The sequence below is a fragment of the Colobus angolensis genome, unplaced genomic scaffold, assembly GCF_000951035.1.
Source record: "Colobus angolensis palliatus isolate OR3802 unplaced genomic scaffold, Cang.pa_1.0 Scaffold158, whole genome shotgun sequence".
NCBI lineage: Eukaryota > Metazoa > Chordata > Mammalia > Primates > Cercopithecidae > Colobus > Colobus angolensis.
In genome coordinates this window covers 1766900-1789924 of record NW_012114688.1, presented here as the reverse complement: position 1 = coordinate 1789924, position 23025 = coordinate 1766900, and the positions used below count along the sequence as shown (strand labels likewise).

At 39.4% G+C, this 23025-nt stretch overlaps 1 protein-coding gene across 1 annotated transcript in view; it reads right to left on the bottom strand.

Moving 5' to 3' along the window:
• Positions 1-17482: 17482 nt before the first annotated feature.
• The window catches only part of IL23R (interleukin 23 receptor), an 85390-nt gene continuing 79847 nt past the window's right edge, over positions 17483-23025 (bottom strand). The window contains exons 10-11 of the mRNA XM_011936872.1: positions 21530-21620; positions 17483-18958 (exon numbers count right to left, since the gene is read on the bottom strand). Of these exons, the coding sequence (XP_011792262.1) occupies positions 18308-18958; positions 21530-21620 (742 nt within the window). The 3' untranslated portion in view covers positions 17483-18307. The remainder of the gene's footprint in view (positions 18959-21529; positions 21621-23025) is intronic.

Here is a 23025-nt window from a genome sequence, read left to right as displayed (position 1 = left end):
TGTTCGTTACATATATATACAAATGCCATAGTGGTTTGCTGCACCTATCAACCTGTGCTCTTCCTCCCCTTGCCCCCAACCCCCGACAGGCCTCGGTGTGGGATGTTCCCCTTCCTGTGTCCATGTGCTCTCATTGTTCAACTCCCACTTATGAGTGAGAACATGCAGTGCTTGGTTTTCTGTTCCTGTGTTAGTTTGCTGAGAATGATGGCTTCCAGATTCATCCATGTCCCTGCAAAGGACATTACCTCATTCTTTTTAATGGCTGCATGGTATTGCATGGTATCTATGTGCCACATTTTCTTTATCCAGTCTATCATTGATGGGTATTTGGGTTGGTTCCAAGTCTTTGCTACTGTAAATAGCAATAAACATACATGTGCAGATGTCTTTATAGTAGAATGATTTACAATCCTTTGGGTATATACTCGATAATGGGATTGCTGGGTCAAATGGTATTTCTGGTTCTAGATCCTTGAGAAATCGCCACACTGTCTTCCACAATGGTTGAACTAATTTACACTCCTACCAACAGTGTAAAAGCATTCCTATTTCTCCACAGCCTCCCCAGTGTCTCATTTCCTGACTTTTTAATGATCACCATTCTAACTGGTGTGAGATGGTATCTCATTGTGGTTTTGATTTGCATTTCTCTAATGACCAGTGATGATGAGCTTCTTTTCATATGTTTGTTGGCCACATAAATGTCTTCTTTTGAGAACTGTCTGTTCATATCCTTTACCCACTTTTTGATGGGGTTGTTTGTTTTTCCTTGTAACTTTGTTTAAGTTCCTGTTAAACAAATTCTGGATATTAGACCTTTGTCAGATGGGTAGATTGCAAAACTGTTCTCCCATTCTGTAGGTTGCCTATTCATACTGATGATAGTTTATTTTGCTGTGTAGAAGCTCTTTAGTTTAATTAGATTCCATTTGTCAATTTAGGCTTTTGTTGCCATTGCTCTTGGTGTTTTCATTATGAAGTCTTTGCACATGCCTATGTCCTGAATGATATTGTCTAGGTTTTCTTCTAGGGTTTTATGCTTTTGAGTTTTACATTTAAGTCTTTAATCCATCTTGAGTTAATTTTTGTATAAGGTGTAAGGAAGGAATCCAGTTTCAGTTTTCTGCATATGGCTAGCCAGTTTTCCCAGCACCATTTGTTAAACAGCGAGTCCTTTCCCCATTGCTTTTTTTGTCAAGTTTGTCAAAGATCAGATGGTTGTAGATGTGTGGTGTTATTTCTGAGGTCTTTGTTCTGTTCCACTGGTCTATGTATCTGTTTTTGTACCAGTACCATGCTGTTTTTGTTACTGTAGCCTTGTTGTATAGTTTGAAGTCAGGTAGCATGATGGCTCCAGCTTTGTTCTTTTTGCTTAGAATTGTCTGGGCTATTTAGGCTCTTTTCTGGTTCCATATGAAATTTAAAGTAGCTTTTTCTAATTCAGTGAAGAAAATCACTGGTAGCTTGATGGGAACAGCATTGAATCTGTAAATTACTTTGGGCAGTATGGCCATTTTCATGATATTGATTCTTCCTATCCATGAGCATGGAATGTTCTTCCATTTGTTTGTGTCTTTATTTCGTTGAGCAGTGATTTATAGTTTGTAGTTCTCCTTGAAGAGGTCCTTCACATCCCTTGTAAGTTGTATTCCTAGGTATTTTATTCTCTTTTGGCAATTGTGAATGGGAGTTCACTCATGATTTGGCTCTCTGGTTGTCTATCATTGGTGTATAGGAATGCTTGTGATTTTTGCACATTGATTTTTGTATCCTGAGAGTTTGTTGAAGTTGCTTATCAGCATAAAGAGATTTGGGGCTGAGATGATGGGGTTTTCTAAATATACAATCATGTCGTCTGTAATCAGAGACAATTTGACATCCTCTCTTCCTATTTGAATACACTTTATTCCTTTCTCTTGCTTGATTGCCCCGGCCAGAAATTCCAATACTATGTTTAATAGGAGTGGAGAGAGACGGCATCCTTGTCTTGTGCCAGTTTTCAAAGGGAATGCTTCCAGCTTTTGCCCATTCATTATGATATTGGCTATGGGTTTGTCATAAATAGCCTTATCATTTTCTCAAGCCTAGTTTTTAAACAATTTATTACTGCCGAATCTGAGCATGTTTCACAGATAAGTCTTTTGTAACTCCTCTATTACACACACCTACTGACTTTAATATACTCTTGAGTACAACCGCTATATTCTTGGTATTGTACACGTTATTACTTACTACCAAGAAGAAGCCTCCAGTCTTTCATGACAATTTAAAGACACGAGTTAAATACCAGTCCCCATCCCTTGAGGAATTCATAGTACAGCACAGACACATGGGGTGCGAGTGAAGTGAATACATTCAAAACCAGCTCCACCACTTATGACGTAAGTGGTGCAGGGCAAGAAAAAGCATCACTCTGACTCAATTTCCTCCGTGTAAAATGGTGATAATAATATCTACCTCACAGGTTGTTTGAAAGATTAAATTAAATAATGTGTGGGAAGAGCCCAATATGAATTCATAGCAGATACATTTTCTTTGTGCACTGAGATTTAGTTTCTGTTGAGTTTGTGTGTTCGTGGTTATAACACCTAATACCCCTAAAAACTATTCACAGTAGGAGATGTGGGAGCTGACACTTAAGTCATTTCTTCCCCAGTTTATGACAAGGTTACCTGGTTTCCACTCACACACAGATAAAGGTGCTTTCTCTTTTACATGCTACACCACATCAAACTTAGTATCGTGCAAAAGATTTTTGCTTACACAGTCATAGAAAAGAAAATTTGCATCAGTTTGCTTGAATATTTTGGTTAGCCATACTTTACCCACATTCTGAAACTCAGTCACATAATTCAGAGGGGTTTTTCTCTTCTTAGATGATTTGCAGTATATTTATCCAGGAATAATCGCTGAGATGGAAAGATGACAATTATAAGCATTTATACAAGTAAAAGTATGAGAATTTTAGTTCTATTTTAGACCTCCAAATAGGGTGCACAATGAGTTGATAAGGCAATCCAGTGGTTCTTCACAGGTTTCTAATATTTAGGGTGTTTTCGTCAAGCTGAATCGCATTTATTGCCAGTTCTTCCATCTGCAATTGCAAAGAGGGTGATGTAGGCAGGAACTGTCAGGATAGCATGAGGTTTAACTCCAGTAACAATTTATTGAAAATAACATCAAATATTTATTTCCACTTTAGTACCTACCTAATTTCAGATAATTTAGCTTACAAGATAAAAAAACACCATTGGTTGTTGCTAACTATTATTAAAAGACAATAATGTAAGTTCTAAGAGCCTAAAAATACAAAGCTTTTCTTTTCTTTCTTTCTTTTTTTTTTTTTTAATTTGGAGAGTTGTATTAGCTAGGGCTCTAAATTGAAAATAATAGAAGCCCAACTCTAAGTAGCTAAGGAAAAAAGAAGGCTGTATTATAAAGTTTCTCATGGGTCATGAGTCATGAATATGAACCCCGTTAACAATTAAAGCAAGGGATTCTAATGCATTCAGGGTTCTCATTCCACCATTTCTCTGTCCTTTTCTGTGGATCTGTTTATTATTCTTCTTATTCTGTATCTATGGGCCATCTTCCTTTTATTCTGGCCACATGGAGAAAAACAAGACTGACAGTTTCTGAACTTGCCACCCAACACTCTGTCACTGGAGGGAGTCTGTCTCTTTCTTGGGCCTAATTGCAAAATTCCTAGGGAAAACCTTTGATTGGTCTAGCTTGGATCAGGTATATACTTCACACCAATCAACTGCTGCTAGCTAATCAGAGTGATACTGAAGGAACATGTGGATAGGAGGAAAAGAGCAGGTCCTAGAAGAGGAGAACTGGTGAGACAATAGATGACTGCTGTTATGGACAGAATTGTGTCCCCCAAAATCCATACGTTGAAGCCTTAAGTCCCAATGTGACTGTGTTGGTGATAGGGACTTAAGGGAAGTAACTAAGATTAAGTGAGGTTATAAGGGTGGGGACCTAATTTGATAGGATCAATGTCCTTATACAAAGAGAATGAGATAGCAGAAATGTTTCTCTCTCCTTCTCTCTGCATGAGCCTAAGGGAAGGCTACGTGAAGACATGGCAAGAAGATGGTCATCTACAAGCCAGAAAGAGAGGTCTCACCAGACACCAACCCTGCTAGCACCTTTATCTTAGACTCCTAGCCTCCAAAAGTGTGAGAAAATAAATTTCTATTGTTTAAGCCACTCAGTCTGTGGTATTTTGTTATGGCAACCTGAGCAGACTACTATAACCACCATATGCATGCACTCCATCCATTCTCTGAAAAAAATATTTTCTGATTACCTATTACATCCATTAGGATCAATTCAAACACAAATAGCAGAACCTGCAAGAACAGTGATATTAGAACATGACTCTCAGGTAAAAGAAGTTGAGGAAAGTGATCCGAGGCAGCTCCTCAAAATCATCAGAGATGTGGGCTCTTCTGTCTTCTGCTCACCATACTCAGTGCACAACTTCTATCTTCCAGGTCACCTTATGGTTTCAGATAGGAGCTGGAGCTCTAGATGTCATGCTCACTTCTCAGTCAGCAGGAAGGAGGAAGAGGGAGGAAAATATTCTCCATTTGTCTGTCCCCACTTTTTAATAAGACAACTTGGAAATATATCTACCAGTTTCTGTGTATATCTCATTGGACAGAATTAAGTCACATGACCACACCTAGCTGCAAGGGAGGCTGGAAATGTATCTTTTTACTGGTAGAATTGCTGTCATCAATGACATAGGGGTTCTGTTAGGAAGTAAGAATTTGAGAATGCAAGTTGAACAGACAATTAGTAGGCTCTGCCACAGTTACTATAAGTCAGACACTGGGAAATGCTATATTAGTCCATTTTCACGCAGCTGATAAAGACATACCCAAGACTGGGCAATTTACAAAAGAAAGAGGTTTAATGGACTTACAGTTCCACGTGGCTAGGGAAGCCTCACAATCATGGTGGAAGGCAAGGAGGGGCAAGTCACATCTTACATGGATGGGAGCAGGCAAACAGAGAGAGCAGGGAAAGTCCCTTTTTTAAAACCGTCAGATCTTGTGAGACTTATTATCATGAGAACCGCATGGGAAAGACCTGCCCCCCATGATTCAATTACCTCCCACTGAGTTCCTCCCACAATACGTGAGAATTCAAGATGAGATGTGGTTGTGGACACAGCCAAATCAATCAAATGCCAACTACAGCTTCATTCAGAAAATTAGCAGGCTAGATAAAAACAAAATTTAATAGCATTTAAAATAATAATAAATAAAATTACCCCCTGTGGATTATCTCTAGCTGACTATATCAAGTAAAATCATCTGTGATTTATAACTGAAGTGACACATTATGCCAAACTTCCTACTGGCAGTTTATTAGTATTATTATAAAGATATTTGGCTGGGCATAGTGGCTCCTATGTGTAATCCTGGCACTTTGGGAGGCCAAGGTGAGCAGATCACTTGAGCCCTGGAGTTCAAGGTCAGTCTGGACAACATGCCGAAGCCCCATCTTTACAAAAAATTAGCCAGGCATGGTGGCATGCGCCTGTAGTCCCAGCTGCTTGGGGGGTACTGAGGCAGGAGGATTACCCGAGCTTGGGAAGTGGAGGAAGTCAAGTCTGCAGTGAGCCGAGATCATGCCACTGCTCTCCAGCCTGGACAGCAGAGTGAGACCCTATCTCAAAAAAAAAAAAAGACATTAATTAATATTCTGTAAGTTGATTGCACCTGTTTGTTTGCTCATTTTCTTTAACATGCTACACCCTTAGTCTGCCCCATTATCAGCCAGAGAGCTATCTAATTCGTGTGGTGGCTAAAAATATTTCCCCCCAGAGAAATGAAGGATAGTGTTCGCCCACTGAGGTGTTATTAACTCTGTCACATGAAAGTATTTGAAGAAAGGGTTTCAGTCAAAAGCAAAGAAGATGGTTGAAAATGACTGTCATTTCAATGACTCCAATGACTGTTGGAGTGGTCCTAGAAAATAAAACAAAGCTGCATAGATGAAAATAAAAACACATAATTTTACATTATGTCATTGCTTTCTTGTCAATTATACAGTGACAGTTTAGAGAAAAACAACAATGGTGACAATTAAATAATGGAGTGTTGAGGAAGAGCCTCAGAAACCACACTGAGGTCTGAAACCTCTTTGCCTTCATGAATTACTGTTTTCTCTCTCATGAGAAGCAGATGGAATGAATAGATTGGGCCATTATCTACTGTTCATTCATTCAGTCAACAAATATTTATTGAGCACCTACTATGTGCCAGGCACTGTTCTAAGCATTAAAGGTTTATAGAGAACAGAGTAGACACCATTCCTGTCCTTCTGGATCTTATACTGTAGTGACTGACAGACAATGAACAAGATTAATGAGTAAGATGTGCAGTATGTTCATGGTGAGTGTTGTGAAGAAAGGCAAATCAGAGGAGACTAGAATGCACCGGGCTGGAGGAGGTTTGTCATTTACATGGAATGGCTGGGGAGGGCCGAATAGGATCAATAGGAATTCTGAGAGGTATGGTGCTAATGAACAATTCAGAAGGGAACAGCAGGAGCAAAGATCCTGGGGTACTTACGAGGTTTCCAGTGTCTGGAGCTGAGTGATTAGAGGGGAGGATACTGTGACAGAAGAGATAAACCAGGTAGGGCCTCCTAGGTCATTATAGTGACTCAGATTCCTGTTGTGTGTGGGATGGAAAGCCACTGGCAGATTTGGAGCAGACAAGTATAGTTGTAGCAGGATCATCTGGCTATGAAGACAGACCTTTGCGAGGCTTTTGTAATAACTCAGGCAAGCGATGACTGTAGTTTGAGCTAGGCAGTTGAGTTGAGGTGGTAAGATGTGATTCAATTTCTGAATATATTTTGAAGGTAGGATGGATAGGGTTTCCTGATGGAGTAGATGTGAGGAATGAAAGAAAAAATTCAAGGATGGCACCAAGATTTTTGGGCAACTAGAAAAATGGCAACACTATTTACTGAGATGGGACATCTGTGAGAAGAGGAAGCTTGGGTCTTAAATACCTTGATGATAGATAAATGAAGATGCTAAGTAGACAGTTGAATCTGGAGTTGAGTCTTGAGTTCAAAATAGATATTGGGTTAGCCTGTTCTTATAACATGTAGATCGTGTTTAAAGCCACAAGAATGGACAAGATCACCAAAGGAGAAACCAAGGCCTTCACTGTGGGGCCTTCAATATTTAGGTGGCAAAGAGACTAGAAGAAACCAGAGAAGTAGACTGAAAATGAGTGGTCAGAGTAAGGGGTCGGGGGTGTGTGGTGTCCTTGAAGGAAGAAAGTGTTTCAAGGAGGAGAGAGTCAACTCAAATTTTCTCAAGCAAGGTACACCAAGATCAGTATCCCTGTTCCAGAAAGCAGGACAAGGAAAGAACATGAAACGCCAGTGACTGCCCAATATCACGTACTTGGCATGCAGTAAATTTGAAATTCAAAAAGTAAATTTGAAATTCAAAAGCCCAGATTGTGGCTAGGCATGGTGGCTGACACCTGTAATCCTAGCACTTCGGGAGATCAAGGCAGGAGGATTGCTTGAAGCTAGGAGATCAAGACCAGCCTGGGCAACTTAGTGAGGTAATATCTCCACAAAAAAAAACAAAAAAGTTAGCCAGGCATGGTGTGTGCACCTATAGTCCTAGTTATTCAGGAGGCTGAGGCAAGAAGATCACTTGAGCCCAAGAGTTCGAGGATGCAGTGAGCCATGATTGCACCACTGCACTCCAGCCTGGGTAACAGAGCAAGACCCTGCCTCTAAAACAAAACAAAACAAAACAAAATAAAACAAAAAAGCCCAAAAAACCCCCTCCGATTGTTTGACCTTAATCCAAGCTCTTAAAAGGAAAAAGTAAAAGAAAGTTTAGTCTACCTATTTGTAATATCGGTTACATTTGTAGTTCTACATGCTTTTCTGATTTTTTTTCTAACCAAAGATTTCCACTTCTTAGTAAAACAAAAGCAACAAAACGGAAAAGATAATGTAAGAGTTTTAATAACTGCCTCAAAAATTATCATTTCATTAAAGCAATGAAGATGGGTTGAATCTATTAATATCATTTATTGTGTTTGCAAAGTGCTTCTGTTTTTTTGTTCTTTGTTTTTCTGGCATTAGAATTGCTTTTCTTCATTGCTCTGCGCTTCAGCAGCCTCCCTCCTGTTCTTCAAAGGGTTCTGCATGGGCTGCCTCTGTTCAATCAAATGGAATCTTCAAAGTAACACATTGAATGGGATGTGCAATGAATACTGAAAAAAGAATGAATCTCAAATACTTGGCAGCCGGCAGTTTCTTAAAATCCTAATCTCTTCATTTGGTGAAATACAAGTGATTTCCAATTTCAGCAACTAAGATGAAATAAATCTTCTATATTGAACCACAAAGTAAAATAAATGCTAAACTTTGTTTAAATGCAGGTAAGACCGGGTGCAGTGGCTCATGCCTGTAATCTCAGCACTTTGTGAGGCTAAGGTAGGAGGATCTCTTGAGTCTAAGAGTTTGAGACTGACCTGGGCAATATGGAGAAACCCCATCTCTACAAAAAATACATTTTTAAAATATAGACAAGAAGAGGTTTGCAATAAGTATCACAGCAACCAATATCAAATGAATATCAAATTTTGCATATTTACTATGAGCTCCTGAACACTAAAACAAAAGATCAGGAGTATGAGAGGAATTTAGGGTTGTGCTATTTAATAGTTGGGCAAAACCGGTTCTGCACTACCTAAGTGTGCATGCTTTTAGAGTTTTCTCGTCCTGTTTCCTCACCTCTTTTTCACTCCACTTAGTCCACTGACATTTTCTGCCTCTTCTCTCAGGTACCTAGTATTCCTATTCTTACTGTATCAAAATCCCTCCAGTGCCTACTTCATACGAAGCACTCCGCCAGTTCTTTCTTTTCTTTTTCTTTTTCTTGACACAGGATCTTGCTTTGTTGCCCAGGCTGGAGTGCTGTGGTCCAATCTCAGCTCACTGCAACCTCTGCCTCCCAGGCTGAAGCAGTTCTCCCACCTCAGCCTCCTGAGTAGCTGGGACTATAGGCACACACCACCACACCCGGCTAATATTTTGTAAAGATTGGGTTTCACCATGTTGCCCAGGCCTGTCTCACTGTACTGAGCTCAAGTGACCCACTGGCCTTGGCCTCCCACAGTGCTGGGATTACACAGGCATGAGCCACCGTGACCAGCCTGTCAGTGTTTTCAAATGTTATTTAATTTAATGTTCTCAACGAATGGCCAGAGGAAGATATTAATAGGATCTTTTTTAAGGAAAAAGAAACTGAATCTTCCTGGTTAAGGGTTTGCTGGAAATCACATCGCCAGGATCTGAGAAAGGTGGATTCTTTTTATTTATTTATTTATTTTCGAGATGGAATTTTGCTCTGTCACTCAGGCTGGAGTGCAATGGTGCGATCTCGGATCACTGCAACCTCCGCCTCCCCAGTTCAAGCTATTCTCCTGCCTCATCCTCCCAAGTATCTGGGATTACAGGTGTGCGTCACCACACCCAGCTAATTTTTTGTATTTTTAGCAGAGACAGGGTCTCACCATGTTGGCCAGACTGTTCTCAAACTCCTCACCTCAGGTGACCTGCCTGCCTCAGCCTCCCAAAGTACTGGGATTGCAGGTGTGAGCTACCGCATCCAGCCACAAAGGTAGATTCTAATCTGATCTGTGTCTTCTAATGCCCACTGTTCTCCCATTGCTTAATATCACCATATGTTAGGCTGTTCTTGCATTGCTATAAAGAAATACCTAACCATCCTTTTCTTGGGGTTGCACTACTGTCTAATGAGTGCATAATGAGGGCGGTGCTGCTAATGCCTATACAATGCACCTGCATCAACTAGAACTTTGCTTTATCTTGGTACAATTTTCGGAAAAATGAAAATCCTCTTTTCCATGAAATTGAAAAAAAAAATGTTTTGAAAAGAAGAAAAAGAAATACCTGAGGCTGGCTAATTTATAAAGAAAGAAGGTTTAATTGGCTCACAGTTCTGCAGGCTGTACACGAAGCATGGCACTGGTAGCTGCTTTGCTTCTGGTGAAGCTTTGGGCTGCTTACAATCACGGTGGAAGGTGACGCGGGAGCAGGCATCTCATGCAGGGAGAGCGGAAGCAAGAGAGAGAGAGAGGGGAAAGGTGCCACACACTCTTAAACAACCAGCTCTCTTGAGAACTCACTTACTACCAAAGAGATGGTGCTAAGTCATTCCTGAGAGATCTGCCCCTGTGATCCAGTGACCTCCCAACAGGCCCCACCTCCACCCAATACTGGGGATTACAATTCAACATGACATTTGGTGGGGACAACATTCAGACTACATTACACCACTTCATGTTCTAGTGTAAATATATATTTTGCTAATGTTAAATCAAATGTATAATAGATCATTGGTTTGGACTGAGCTCCTGTACTAGGCCTAACAGACAAAACCAAAGTGGAGTCAGTCATGCTGAAGTTCTACACCAACCTGCCGAAACTAGGATCTTTATCTGACCTTTCAACAAACCAGGACACAGAGATAACAGCCAAATCCCTAAACAGGCCAGTTTTCACCAGCATGATAAGAAGTTCCTTAAATCAACCTCCTCTGCTCAGCTCATCAGAACACTCATTCTGTTTTATAGTATGAGGTGCTGCCCGATTCTAGAATTGCAAATAAAAGCCAATTAAAAATTTTAAAAAATATTTTAAAAATTCTTTATTCTTTTTAATAGTGATAGGGTCTCACTATATTGCCCAGGCTGGTCTCGAACTCCCAAGCTCAAGCAATCCTCCCATGTCAGTCTCCCAAAGTTTTAGAATTATAGGCATGAGCCACGGCACCTGATCTCAATTAAGATCCTTTTTTTGTTGTTGTTATTTTTGTTTTTTGAGATGGAGTCTCACTCTGTCGCCCCGGCTGGAGTGCAATGGTGTGATCTTGGTCTAATGCAACCTCTGCCTCCTAGGTTCAAGCAATTCCCCTGCCTCAGCCTCCTGAGTAGCTGGGATTACAGGCACATGTCACCATTCCCAGCTAATTTTTTTATTTTTAGTAGAGACAGGGTTTCAGCATGTGGGCCAGGCTGGTCTCGAACTCCTGACCTCAGGTGATCCACCTGCCTCAGCCTCCCAAAGTGCTGGAATTACAGGCATAAGCCACAGCACTTGGCCCCAAATAAGATCTTAAAACTAAATTTGTTGTGATTTTGTCTTTTGACACTAAACATGATAACCAGGCTAGAAGTCATAGAGAAAAATGGCAACAGATTGACTACATACAACTTTAAAACTTTTGTTTGGCAAAAGAAAACATGGAGATAAAAAGATAACACACAGGCTGGGAAAACGTATTTAGAACATATATAACAGAAAAGATTTATGTTCAGCACTCCTGCAAATGACTAAGACTATAACCAACAACTCAGTAGAAAAATGACCAAAGAATATAACAAAGGTGAACCAAAAAATAAGAATTATAAAAAAGCAATAAACAAATAAAATATTCAACCTCATCTTCTGAAAAAATGCAAACAAGATGCCCATCAGGTTGGCAAACATTTTACATACTAATAATATTGGCATACTCTTTTTAGAGAAATAATTGGTTATACTTACCAAAATCTAATTTTTTTTTTTTTTTTTTTTGAGACAGGACTCCTGGGCTCAAGCAGTCCTCCCACTTCAGCCTCCCAAGTAGCTGGGATCATAGGAGCACACCACCACACCTTGCTGCAAAATGTAAATGACTTTATCTTCCTTTCTTTCTCTCGACCCAGCAATTCCACATTTAGGTATCTGTCCCCGACAACCCCACACATAAAATTCTTATATGTGTATAAGCATATGTACAAGAGGAATTATTAAAGGGATAGGTATACTAGTGAAAAATTGGAAATAACCTAAGTGTTCATTAATAGATTTGGTAAATATATTATTGAAATTTATTCTATAGATTATTAGGGCAATTGTTTAAAAGAATAAGGTAAAGCTATGTATAATGATATATGAAGATTTCTGAGACATATTGTCAGGTTAAAAATAACATGTCATAGGACAATATCATATTTCACCATTTAAATAAAAATAGTGGGAAAAGCCCCATAACTTGTTGAGAGTCATTACCTTTGATGATGGGATAGAAGTGGGAAAAAAGGTGGGTGAATAGGAACTGTCACTTTTCACTCCATTTACATTGGTATTATTTTGATTTTTAAAAAATGTGTTTTCATGAATTACTGTGTAGTTTAGAAATATAAATGCTTTCCCTTTATTTTACTATTGTATTCTTTCTCTCTTGCTCTCCTCTAATAAAATTCTCAGGCAGGATGTGAACAGAAAGAAAACAGTAACTTTTATTGACTTCCGTATCTCACACTTGTGTTCCAGTGTTTGGCTATTTATGATTTCCTTCCTGTGCTCTGACAGTCTCTAATTTTAGGTATGCCTTTATGGTTAGAAACAGCTTTTTGTTTTGTTTGAATTTTGAAGCCAATAATCTCAGGAAAGAACTATGCTTCTGTAGCACTGTTGTTTAGGGGTTTTTTTGCCCCCACCTCATAAAACTAGCCCAGAATGCTTTTACTACCCCAGACAAAAATGGACCATTTAAGAATAAGTTCCTAATTTGTTGTTAAACGCTAATTATGAGAATTAGATAATAACTTGTATTCCTGAAAATAAGCATAATGGGAAAGCATCTTCGGGAAATTGATGGGAATTCTGGATATAAAAGGTGCAGTGTGGTTATCTTAAATTGAAAAGTGAAAATAGCAAAATGGCTAAGAAAGCCTTAACCTAAAACATTAATTGGGGTCTAATGATGTAATCTTAGCAGTGGGAAAGACACATAATAACATTCTATCAAACCTTTGTTAGACTTCCTTGTAATTTTGTCTTAACTATAGCATCGAAGAAAGTTGTGTACAATTCATTTTATGAATCAGAATCCAATTATTTTATATTGTTTTCATTCTTTTACCCAAGAGAGATTCATAACTTGTTTTTAATCACTTCTTTTATTTTAAACCAATAGTGTCTGCCAACTGGGTAATGCTTCCCATTAAAACATTATCTTCTATAATTGATATAATTGCTTCGTAAAGACATAAACCACAGCATAATTCCACAGTCTTTGGGTTTATAAAATCTAATTATGTTCACAAATAAGAACAATATTTTATTCTTAGTGATCTTAAAAAGAACATAAACTTGAACAAAGCCCAGACATTTATGGTAAAGTAATTGGGAGAATCAAGTTAATTATTGCATATAGAACTGCCTCTATTAGCAGCCCCTGAGACAAAGCCCTTTTTGCAGTCATTAATCTGAGTATAGGAAGGTTTAGTTCTGGTCCCCTGAGCCTGCATTAACAGTCTGTGGCTGAAGTGCAGAGTAAGGTTCAGTCCTAAAGTACAGGCTTCTCAAAGTTTGTCTGGGCTTTGTTCATGTTGCTTCAGAGGCAAGTGTGGAGAAGAGAGAGGGAGAGGCAGAGGGTGCAGGTATGACCTCCAAGGTATGTTTCAACAGGAGATTTGCTTTCATCCGTTTTACATTTGAGGATTCTAGAACAGATTGCTTTTTTTTTTTTTTTTTTTTTTTTGAGATGGAGTCTCTCTCTGTCACCTAGGCTGGAGTGCAGTGGCACAATCTTGGTTCACTGCAACCTCCACCTCCCGGGTTCAAGCAATTCTCCTGCCTCAGTCTCCCGAGTAGCTGGGATTACAGGCAGGCACCACCGTGCCCAGCTAATCTTTGTATTTTTAGTCGAGATTGGGTTTCACCATGTTGGCCAGGCTGGTCTCTAACTCCCGACCTCAAGTGATCTGCCTGCCTCAGACTTTCAAAGTGTTGGAATTACAGGCGTGAGCCACTGCGCCTAGCCAACAGATTGCATTTGGAGAAAGACAATCAATTGTTAAAATTTATTTTTGAAAACCTTTGCTCAATGCCATAGTCATGTGCTGGAAGGCCAAACAGCAACCCACATTACCTGAGAACCACATCTTAAAAACTCATAAGCCTCTCTTCAATACTCTTTATAACTAAAAAGAAATCCTAATTTTAGTCTGGGTGCAGTGGTTCATGCCTATAATTCCCAGTACTTTGAGAGGCCAAGGCAGAAGGATTGCTTGAGCCCAGGAGTTTGAGTCCAGGCCTGGGCAAAACGGTGAGACTCTGTCTCTACAAAAAATTTAAAATATAGCTGGGTATAGTGGTGTGCACTTGCTACTCAGGAGGCTGGGATAGGAGAATCACTTGGGCCTGGGAGGTTGAGGCTGCAATGAGCCATGATTGTGCACCAGCCTGGGTGACAGAGCAATACTCTGTTTTAAAAAAAAAAGAAGGAAATTCTAATTAAACACACACACACCTGCATGCACACAAAGCAAACACCCCTAAACTGTACTTGACTTGCACCTCCTCCTATGGTTTTTATGTTAGAAAAGGGAGGGAGAGGGAGAGAAAGATACTAGAACAGGAGGAAATGATATTCTTTAATCAGCATTAGTGTTGTCCGGAACTATGGCACTCCATTTTGCTTCAGTATTCTTAAGTATTAACCTGACTTTCTTTGTATTTCTCTTCCCTTCCTCCCTCTGATTGGTAACTTGACAGGCTTTTTCTCTCTTCTTCCTTCCCCTTTACCCATACCAAGAAGCAGGACATGCCCCTTTAGGAATCTGTGACTTAAAAGATTGTGAAACTCGGAGAAAGAAAGTTAGTAATAGGCCCAAGAGCTAGATAGAAAGATGAAAACGTATGCACTTGTCCTCAGAATCTGCAGACAATTCTGGCTTAAGAAGGTAAAGATGGGAGGTGGGGTGTGGTTAGGGTGGGAGATAATCACGGGCAAGTTGTACAGGAGGCAAAGAAGTAAAGATATTAGCCACTGAAGACTTTCTCTATAGAAGGATTTGTCAGTGGCAAGCTGGCTCTTACCTGGGACTCAGATGAACGTCAGTATCACTTCTTGGGAATGATCTTTCCTGACCACCTGGTGTAAAGTGGCCACCGAGTTGCTATCCACCACATTTTCCCATTTTACCTCTCTACACAGCACATTATCTGACATTTTCCTTTATTTTTTTTCTGCCTCTCTCCACCCCCTACCTCTGGCCTCTTCCCCACTAAAATGTAAGCTCCTTGGGGGCAATGACTTGTCCTAATTTACTGTCTGTCTCTTCCCCCTAGAATATAAGCCCCAAGACTGCAGGAACTGACTCGTTTTGTTAAATCCATATCCTTCAAAAGGTCTTGCACACATAACAGTAAGGGCATTCAATAGTTCAACGAATCCTTCTTGAATAAAAGATTTATAGAACGAAACCTTTTCTCCCCTGCGAAGGTTGCATTGTGATAAAGCAGCTTAAATTTTTCTCCCGAGTTGGGACAAAGGCAGGTACACTGTTCTCACTGCAGGTATAGCCTCAATTTCTAGTCCATTGGGGCCAACAAGGGCTAATGGCAAAGATAGAATCAGAAGTGTCTCTTTTGTGCTGAATAGTGATGTATGTTAAGACACCACAGAATGAAAAAGCAGGTTCCTTCCCACTCTAGGGGGCGAGAAGGAGGCACTTGCTGCAGTGGAAACATTTGCAGAAGATCAAATAATGCTGTAATCCTTTAAGCTTGATAAAAGCTTTTTTTCATGTGTGATAGATTACAATTATAGTGAAACGTACTATAAAAATATTCTTCACATGTTACCGGATGTCTTCATCAGGTTTGCAAACATTAAAGATTTATCTTAGTCTTTCGTTATTTCGATCTCAAATACTACCTCCTTCTTGGCTTCTTTATGATTCTCCTTTTGCAAAAGAATCAAGCAAAGGCATACGACAATTTACAAGTCAAGATATTTAAGATTAGCATTTCATTAGTGATTTAAAATATATTCCTTTCAGAATATGCAAAGTACAAAAAATATATACATATTTTAGGATAAACAGAATAGAGTTTTACATCAGGGGAAACTTGTTTTTCATTACAATGAATAGTAATATCCCTTTTGGAGCAAAATGGCCGTAGTAAATGATAAAAAGCAAAATAAAGAGGATTGTCAGTGCAAAAAAAAAAAAAGATAAATTCTGATTACTTATATGATGGACATTAAGAAGTCTTGAGTGACCATATGATTTATTATCCAAATAAGGGATGCTTCTGAGAGTGAATGAAGGCAGTTACTGGTCATAATTAACACTGGGACAATGGACAGAAACCAGGGCAAACTGGGATATATAGTCAACCTCATTTCAGGGACATTTAATGACCATAAAATTGCTTTTAGATTTTTGTCAAGAAAAAAAAAAGTAAAACAAATTAGTCTGCTCCTTTGCTAAAGACATAGTAAGCAGTGAGTCTTTTTTAAGTAAACTGCTTGATTTTTCATAATAAAATTAAATGACTAAATATGAGTATAAATTGACAACTGTTAGAGGAGAAAAAGAAATTCAGTTGGTAATCTACCTATTTTAATGAATGAATGAATGAATGTTTATTTATTTATTTTTTAGAGATGGGGTCTTGCTCTGCCGCTCTGGCAAATGATCATCAATCATGGCGTGCTGCAGTGTCTAACTCTTGGGCCCAAGTGTTCCTTCTGCCTCAACCTCCAGAGTAGCTAGGACTATAGGCATGAATTTACATGCCCTGCTCTACTCTATTTTAAACTGTTCCGGTCATTCGAAAAAGTTGTCCTTGTCCGCAAATATTAATCACAATAGTCTGCTGGGTAATATTTCTCAGCTTAAAATATACATTTCACATTTTAAAGATCAACTACTTTTCCATATTGACCTCACTGGTAGATGGATTTAATCTCCCACCCCAGTCCTTATGGATTGTGGCCATAAGGAGCACTGCTTGGGAGGCTTCTGAGGCCACTTGTACAGCTCAGCAGAAAGGCCTGTTCTGATTGACTAGTGATATCTGCAGGAGACATGGGATATGGGGCAATGGAAGGTTCAGCAAGTATTTGCCGTCAAAACAGGTACTGAACAAATACCTGTTTTAACAATAATTTTCTAGCATGTATCTGGTTTGTAACCAAAAAGTTACATCTTGCTGATCCTGCATCTGTTACCTCTCATAGATTCTATTATAGTGTAAATCATATCCCAACTATGCCACAGTAGAACAAGACCATCACTCTTGACTTAAATGAAGACAGCAACCCATGATTCCAGCACATCATTGTTTCATAGCTCTGTTACTCCCAAATCACACTAAGATCAAATCCCTGATACCTGAATGGAGAGTAGGGGAAAAAAATAATACAACAAATGACTAATTAAATATTAACTTCTCTTCTGTTTCTATTCTTCATTTATTTTGTTATTTGGGGCTACATTTTTATCTACTCAAGAGAACTTTAAGTGATAAAATGAAAATTAAACTTGCCTCTCCCTTTGCAAGCAAACATTAGTTATTGGTTTTTTTTTTTCTTTTTTTTTTTTTTCACTCTTGTCACCCAGGCTGGAGTGCAGTGACACAATCTCAGGTCAATGCAACCTCCGCCTTCCTGGTTGAAGAGATTCTCCCGCCTCAGCCTCCTGAGTAGCTGGGATTACAAGCACCTGCCACCATGCCCGGCTAATTTTTGTAATTTTAGTAGAGACAGGGTTTCAGCATGTTGGCCAGGTTGGACTCGAACTCCTGACCTCAGGTGATCCACCTGCCTTGGCTTCCCAAGGTACTGGGATTACAGGCATGAGCCACCATGCCTGGCCTAATGACTCTATTTTAAAGGAAAATTTTCAGTATTTATTTTACTACCAGGTATTTTGCATTATTTACCCTTTCTGTATACAATAGAGAGCTGTTTTGCATCTTTCAGTGAGGGAAAAGAAAGAGGAAATAGTTGACACTTCATAAAAAATATAGGAGGCATGCAAATAATGCTGTTTTTGTGCCTGTATGGGTGACCATGAAGCATGTTCCACCTTCGGAATCTTAATTCTCTAATTTTAAGAAATGAAGCAGAAGAATGGCTAAAATTAAAAGGGCGTGAAACTCCTGGAATTCTCACACGGTAATGGTAGGAGCACAGAATGTCACTACTCTGAAAACAAGACTGGTAGAACTGAAACATATGTTTATCATATGGCCCAGCAATCCCCTACCTAGGTATTTATCCAAGGGAATGAAAACATGTGTCCATATGAAGATACGTATGTGGATACATTTTTTCAAAAAGAGGCAGAATTCAATTTCTATTGCAGGGTAAACCCAAGTTCAGATTGCAAGGCAGCTTTCTCATGTTGATTTTGACCACACAGCTCTACTTTTCCAACAGTGAAATCCTTTTGAAGTGGCTTTCCAAAATGTTTTGTGGAAAATAAGAATTAATAGATGGCAACTCCTCATTCATGATCCCCAAACAGGAGACAAATTCATCAGGAAGCAGAGTCTGTTCTGGAATAGTTTCACTGGGTGAATCGTTTTCCAAAAGCATGGTGCTTTCCTCCTCTACTGAGTTTTGTATGTCAGGAGAACTGCATTCTCCTTGATTTAATATGAGGCTCAATTCTCCAAGAAATAGCGTGCTGCTTGGTGAATTCACGCTTGAAACAGAAAAAGCAAAATTAGGATGCTTTTGTGACCTGGGATTATTTCCTGAGTCTAAGGAATCAACTGGTGGTTTAAGTGTTAAGGAAGTGATTTCATCATTATTGCTGAGATGGCATCTCCCAGGCAGAAAATTTGAAATTTGGGGCTTATATCCAGTGTTGAGATCAGGAATATACACAACTGTAGTATTGTCAAATAGCGAGTTTTGCAGGTAGTCTCTTGTCTCCAGGGGTCCTGTATTCTCTTTCTTGTAGTCTGTAGGCTTGTGTTCTGGGATAAAGATTTCTTTTATCTCTGTAATCATGGGATCAACATATAGGACCTGCTCACTGGAATTATTATTCATAAGTTCATTATTTTCCTAGGAAAAAAAGACATTGTTTTATTTTACAAAAGACATTTAAAGGAACCAACTGGATAATTGAATGAGGACTGGAATTCTGCTTTCTTTCAACTTTGCTTTCTCCCTCCCTTTTCTCACATTGTTTATCTTCCCATATGATTTCCTCCTTTTGTGTTTTGTTATCCTGCTTGCTTCCAAATCTTTATTAAATTCTACATGAGAAGACTAGAGAAAAGCAATAGTAAAAATAATCCATTTCTTAAGCGCATTTGTCAGTTTAAAAGTTTTAAAGAGAAAAGTTGAGTCTTACATATTAACTTATTACTTAATTTTAGGGCCTTTTAAAAATTGGTCTTCTGAGGCAAGAATATTAATATTTCTTGTTACAAGAAAATATTTTGTTGCTTAAATAAAAAAGGTTGGGGAGAATCCTATTTTGCTCACATACTGAGAATGAGCATGTGACAAACGCTTGGTACTGAGGTTCTCAAGGTGTATAGTGGCTGGGAGCAGTGGCTCAGGCCTGTAATCCCAGCACTTTGAGGTCAAGGCGGGCAGATCACTTGAGACCAGGAGTTTGAGACCAGCCTGGCCAACATGGTGAAACCCTATCTCTACTAAAAATACAAAAATTAGCCAGGCATGGTAGCGCAAGCCTATAATTCCAGCTACTCGGGAAGCTGAGGCAGGAGAATTGCTTGAGTCCAGGAGGCTGAGGTTACAGCGAGCTGAGATCATGCCACTGCACTCTAGCCTGGGTGACAGAGCAAGACTCTGTCTCAAAACAAAAAGCAATAAATAAATAAATAAATAAAGCTACTCAGAATTCAGACATGTTTGTGATGATCAGGAGGGTGGGTGAAGGTTTTTTAGCCTAATGACTTTTCTGGGCAATAAATGGACTTGAGGCTTTCCAGCAGATGGCTGGCCTTCCTGGGCAAACTGTCACCCAACACAATTATAAGATTATAGTTCCCTGTTATGAGCTGAATGTTTGTGTACTCTCTCCCCAGCCCCCCTCATGTTGAAACCAACGTGATATTATTTGAAAGTGGAGCCTTTGGGTGGTAATTAGGTCACTAGGGTGGAATCTTCACGAATGGGATTAGTGAAGAAGAGACAGAAGAGAAATTATCTCTCCCTCTGCCATGTGAGAAGTCAGCTGTCCACAAGAGAGCCCTCACTAGCAAGTAAATTGACTGGCTCCCTCATCATGGACTTCCCAGCCTCTAGCACTGTGACAAATAAATATTTGTTGTTTAAACCACCCAAGCAGACCAAGACACCATTCCTTAGTCTCTTGGGCAGAAAACAAAACCTTATCTGTGGGAAACCCTAAGGTTTGCCTCTAATTCCAGGAGCCCAGAATAGGAAGGGAGTTTAGCAAAGAGGGAGTTCTTGAATAAAGAGACATGAAGTGTCATTCCAATGTTCTTCGGGCCCAACCTCCTTAGTGAGCTTGCCAGGTCTTGACAAGAACAGCACATTGGGTGTTGCTTCATCATAAAGCTTGACTTGAGGAGTGGCTGGAGTAAAGCTGGATGGTGAGTGGATCAGATCACAGAAGTCTTGTGTTACAGAACTCAGACTCTATTCTGTTGACCAGTTGTCTTTGAACTTTTAAAAAGTATTTTATTTTTAGCCTAGAAACCCTTTGTTCAGATGACATGAGGTTGGGGAAGGAGTAAGCTAATAGGCTCACCAGGGCTTGAAACAGAGTCACTTCTATTTGTTTTACAAATACCTCATCTTCTTACCCAACATGCTGTTCTAAACCCCAGGTGTCCCCCTGACTTTGAATTCCCTCTGTTTCTCCTGAGCAACTCCTCACCTTTCAGTGACTTCTCTCCACTCCCATCACATGTTTGGGCTCGTTTCTATCATTGCACCTACATCACTGCATTGTGAGCCTTGGATGATGTGTCTGTCCCTTGGACTGGGTTTTGAGCCCCTTGACAGCCAAGCCCGAGGGCCAGGGGTTATCAGGAACACACATAACTTTAGCTTGTTCCTTCCCTCCTTTATAATCAGTGAAGTCCCTGTACCCTCAGGGGCTTCCTGGTGTGTGGCCTTCTCTTTGCCAGAATGGAAACCTAGTCCAGCCTGGTGACACTATTGTTCACAGTTCTCTCATACTGCTTTTCTCAAATTCCACTGGGTTTAAAGAGTAAAATGATGCCCTTCTTGGGCTCCACCTGGCTCTCCATCTCATGTGAAACAGAAGCCCTTTGAGTCTTTGAGGCTCATTTCATTGAGCTTTTCTTCCCTACTCCCTTTGTTCCTGAAGACATCTACCAATTGCTTGGTCACCAGGTGACTCGTGCATGAGGCCCACAATCTTCCACTTCACTTTTCTCTTTTGAACAGTTTTATTTCTTTATTTCTTCTGCTTTCTTTCCTCCAACTCTATTGTCTCATCTCTTTTATGTATGGTTTGAAACAGGTACAATTTTGTTTTTACATATGTCTATATAATTATGTTAATATGTGTGCACATTTATTTATTTGAATGGAAATTCTATTCTAATTATTAGACTGCACTCTTGGTCTCAATTGCCACTCAGTTTTTGTTGGATGATGTTAGGTTACCTGTAGCATTTTCACAACATTGCTGTTTTTCATATTAGGAATATCTTCATAAAGCCATTTTGGTATTAACAATAATATCCTTCTTTTAATCCTAAAAAACAAAAATGACACATTAGAAGAAGCAGGCAATCATATAGGAGATTAGGAAGTCAACTATAATAAAATGTATATTAAAAATCAAATTTTCTAGGTCAGGCACAGTGGCTCATGCCTATAATCCCAGCACTTTGGGAGGCTGAGATGGGAGGATTGCTTGAGTCCAGGAGTTTGAGACCAGCCTGGGCAACATAGCCAGACCTTGTCTCTACAGAATATTAAAAAATTAGCTGGGTGTGGTGGTGCATGCTTGTGGTCCCAGCTACTTGGGAGGCTGGGATTGCTTGAGCCTGGGAGGTCAAGGCTGCCGTGAGCCTTGACCATGCCACTACACTCACTCTGGGCAACAGAGTGAGACCCTTACTCAAAGAAAAAATTAATTTAAAAAATCAAACTTCCTGATGCAGAAGCTAAAGTTTTCATCTCTTACTTAATGAAAATTAAGTGGGAAATTGTGTCATTATCTTTTTAGATTTTCCTCTCATCTCTATTGCTCTGCTTCTTTTAATGAGCAAAAACTTTTCAAAACACTCACACTAGATTCAAGATAAGTGGGAGAACCACCCTAGCAGTGAAACTGTACACATATTAAATCGAGCAAACTATTATAACCAGAAGATACCCATGTGGGAAAGTCTGCAAAACTTAAGGGATATTTTGTAGAACTTTCCAAGGTGACCATAACTACCGAATATTTAAAAAGAGAATGTTATATAACAAAGCCCTAAAATTTAAGCTCTTCTAATTCTAGATTTTGTAATTATTTCAAATAGGGTAGTAATGATGGTGACAGCTCCAAACTTTCTTGATGTGGATGGAGAAGGAGGCTGAGGAACATGTCTTGCAGTTGTGTGGCATAGTGAGAACTGGTTTCTACCTAGACTGTGTGCTTATTAAGGATCAGTGGGGTGGGGCTTTGGAAAGAAAAGGGAGAAGCCATAAACATCCCACTTCTTCCCCCAAGCTATCTATTAGCACTGCCACTGTGTTTAAAAACACTCTCTGCATTGACAGCACAAATTGGTTTGGGCAAAAATGTTGTACCAAGAACTTAGAAGAGACTAAACTGATTTCAGACAACTTTTTACATATTAACAATGGATCTGTTAGCGACAGATCAAACTTATTTGTTTACATAGGTTCTTTAAGGACCCATACTAAATACCAACCAAAATGGCTAAGTGAACTTTGCTAGCCCAATGTGACCTTGGACTTCAGGGTAAAAATTATTTCTTTACCCATCTTTATACAATGCTTTATGACTCTGTTCTTTTTTATTTTGTTTACTAATTCACACTCTCTTCTGTATTTAAAATTAGACCAAATTAGCAAATTCATGCTATTGGAGTAATTTTTTATACAGCACACTGATACAGTGAGAATATATATATATTATATTA